At 50.3% G+C, this 2,173-nt stretch overlaps 1 protein-coding gene across 1 annotated transcript in view; it reads right to left on the bottom strand.

Moving 5' to 3' along the window:
* GBA2 (glucosidase, beta (bile acid) 2) overlaps positions 1 to 2,173 on the bottom strand; it is an 11,613-nt gene that overhangs the window by 1,622 nt on the left and 7,818 nt on the right. The window contains 1 exon segment of the mRNA XM_009885655.1: positions 1,831 to 2,045. Within this exon segment, the coding sequence (XP_009883957.1) occupies positions 1,831 to 2,045 (215 nt within the window).

The following is a 2,173-nucleotide window of genomic DNA, read 5'->3' on the forward strand; positions in this document are numbered from 1 at the left end:
AAAAGAATAAAATACCCCGCGGGAAGACCTTTTAAAAAAAAAAAAAAAAAAAAAAAAAAAGAAAACCCCGCAAAAACAACAAAACCCAACAAACCCAACCAGCCCCACCTGAACATGAAAACACCTGCCAGCCAAACAAAAAGCAGTGGAGCAGCAACTCGAGGACTGCATTAAGATGAAAAGCCTCTGTGCACAGTGGAAAATGTATAAAGCTTTTGCAGTGTTTCAATTATTGGCAATAAAACTGGGAAGTGTCAGCACAAGTCACTGCCTCAGTGAGAAACGCAAAGCTCAAGACTCTGTGACATTGCAAGGGGAGGGCTGGCTCGGCTCCATCCCACGTCCACCTAATGGTAAGAAAGCCATAACAAGAACTTCACAGGATGACCAGGATCAGAAACGATTTCACGGAGCAACCACGACATCTACTTGCAAGAAAAGGAAGAGGCAGGCAGCTCGCTGCTCACCAGCACAGCCTAGAGATGTGCTAGACCTTTCTCACCAGTCTGGTGCCACCAGAGCCAGGGGAAGTGGGAGGTGTGATGACACCAGACAGGTAAGCTGAGCAGTCCAACCGGACAGTTTCGGTAGACTCAAAGGAAAAGCAACAGATCCCTTTTATCTACATTAAAGCCAAGCATCTGAAGGTTTCAGGGCACAGTTTCTTCTAGACTTGGGTCACAGGCTCCTCCTAATTTGTATTTCATTACTGACCTGCATATGCAGCAGGAGGGCGCTAATGAGGTTACAAATAGGAGTGCTGCCAGCCAGGCAAGGGATCAAAATACAGGGGAAAAAAACAACTCGATAGTCATAGTGACAGAAGAGAGAAGTAGTTCACCGGTCCCATCTCCAGTCAGCTCAAAGCTCACCAGCCAGCAGAGTGCCACCTTCAGCAACAGAAGTCTGAGGCTACAGAAGGGCAAGTGAGATTTTTGGACTGCACCAGGTTTACTGTTTCCCCCCAAAAAGGGATGTTTGGGTATTATTGCATGAGGTCTGGGCCAGATCCTGCCTGGAGCCTCAGGTCTAGGGACCCACACTGGGACAAACGCAGGAGGGCACATCCAAGCGCCCACTTCTTTTTAAATCCCACAGCATTCAGCACAAGCTGCTTCCAGGAAAGGCCACTGGAAGCTGCCCTCTGGTACCAACAGACGGTGAAATGGTCCGTCACCTTCATACCACCAAGAGTCATGCTTTCCTTCCATCACCCAAAGTGTTTGCCTGTCCATCACCACCACAGACCGCTTTGGACTGACAACTGCCTATGGGTCACAAATAATCTATATGATGGCTCTCCTCTTCCCAGCTCTGTTCCAGGTATTGCACCACCAGCAGCTGCTCTTACCATCCCATCAGACAAGAGAAGCCTTCAGCCTATTTTTCTCTTGCAACTGAAGACCAACAGACTTTAGGGTCCCAAATAAGCCTTAGTTCCCTCAGATATTTGTTTAGGGCTTTAAACGAGGCACCAAACAACACGTGGAAAGTTTCATACACTTTTTTCCTCCCATGTTTAAACAAATAGCACCTTGCAAAGAGCAAATCCCAGCCGCACCTTCCTCCGAGCGTGCCACAGCCAACCGTGGTTACACACCCCTGCTGCATAACCTCTCCATGAGCAGATTTTGGTTTGAGGCGCGCTGCACCCATATCCATCCACCAGCCCTCACCTGAGCATGCATCGCTGTGGGGGAGCAGGCTGGAGCCCCCGCACCAGCCCCTAACACTTAACCCACGCCACGTGCCGCAGTCCTGCTGCTCTCCTCCAGGCAGGAGGTAGGTCCCATCTCACCCCACCCTGCACCAGGCTGCCCCTTCCCTTACCTCAAACTCCCCTTGGTCCAGACCACAAGCCCCGAGAAACCACTGCCCGGCGCACTGGTCTGACATGATGCTGCTGGAGGTGTCACTCCCACTGCTGTCATAGTTGTAGTATTTTCCTGGAAAGATGACAGGAAACATTTTTAAATCCCTAGTTTATGACCCCAGCTCACACGTGCTGTCCCTACACTCCACCCCATGAGGCAGGAGCATGGCAGCTTTTTCCAGAAGGCTCTCCTCTATTTCCTTTCCCAAACCACCACACTTTTTCTGTTCCCTTCCTGGTACTTGTTCCTTCCCTTCTGTGTGGAAGGATGGCAGCTCTTCTCCTTCCCCCATCCCCTGT

Source organism: Charadrius vociferus, unplaced genomic scaffold, assembly GCF_000708025.1.
Source record: "Charadrius vociferus isolate BGI_N301 unplaced genomic scaffold, ASM70802v2 scaffold1490, whole genome shotgun sequence".
NCBI classification, from domain to species: Eukaryota; Metazoa; Chordata; class Aves; order Charadriiformes; family Charadriidae; genus Charadrius; species Charadrius vociferus.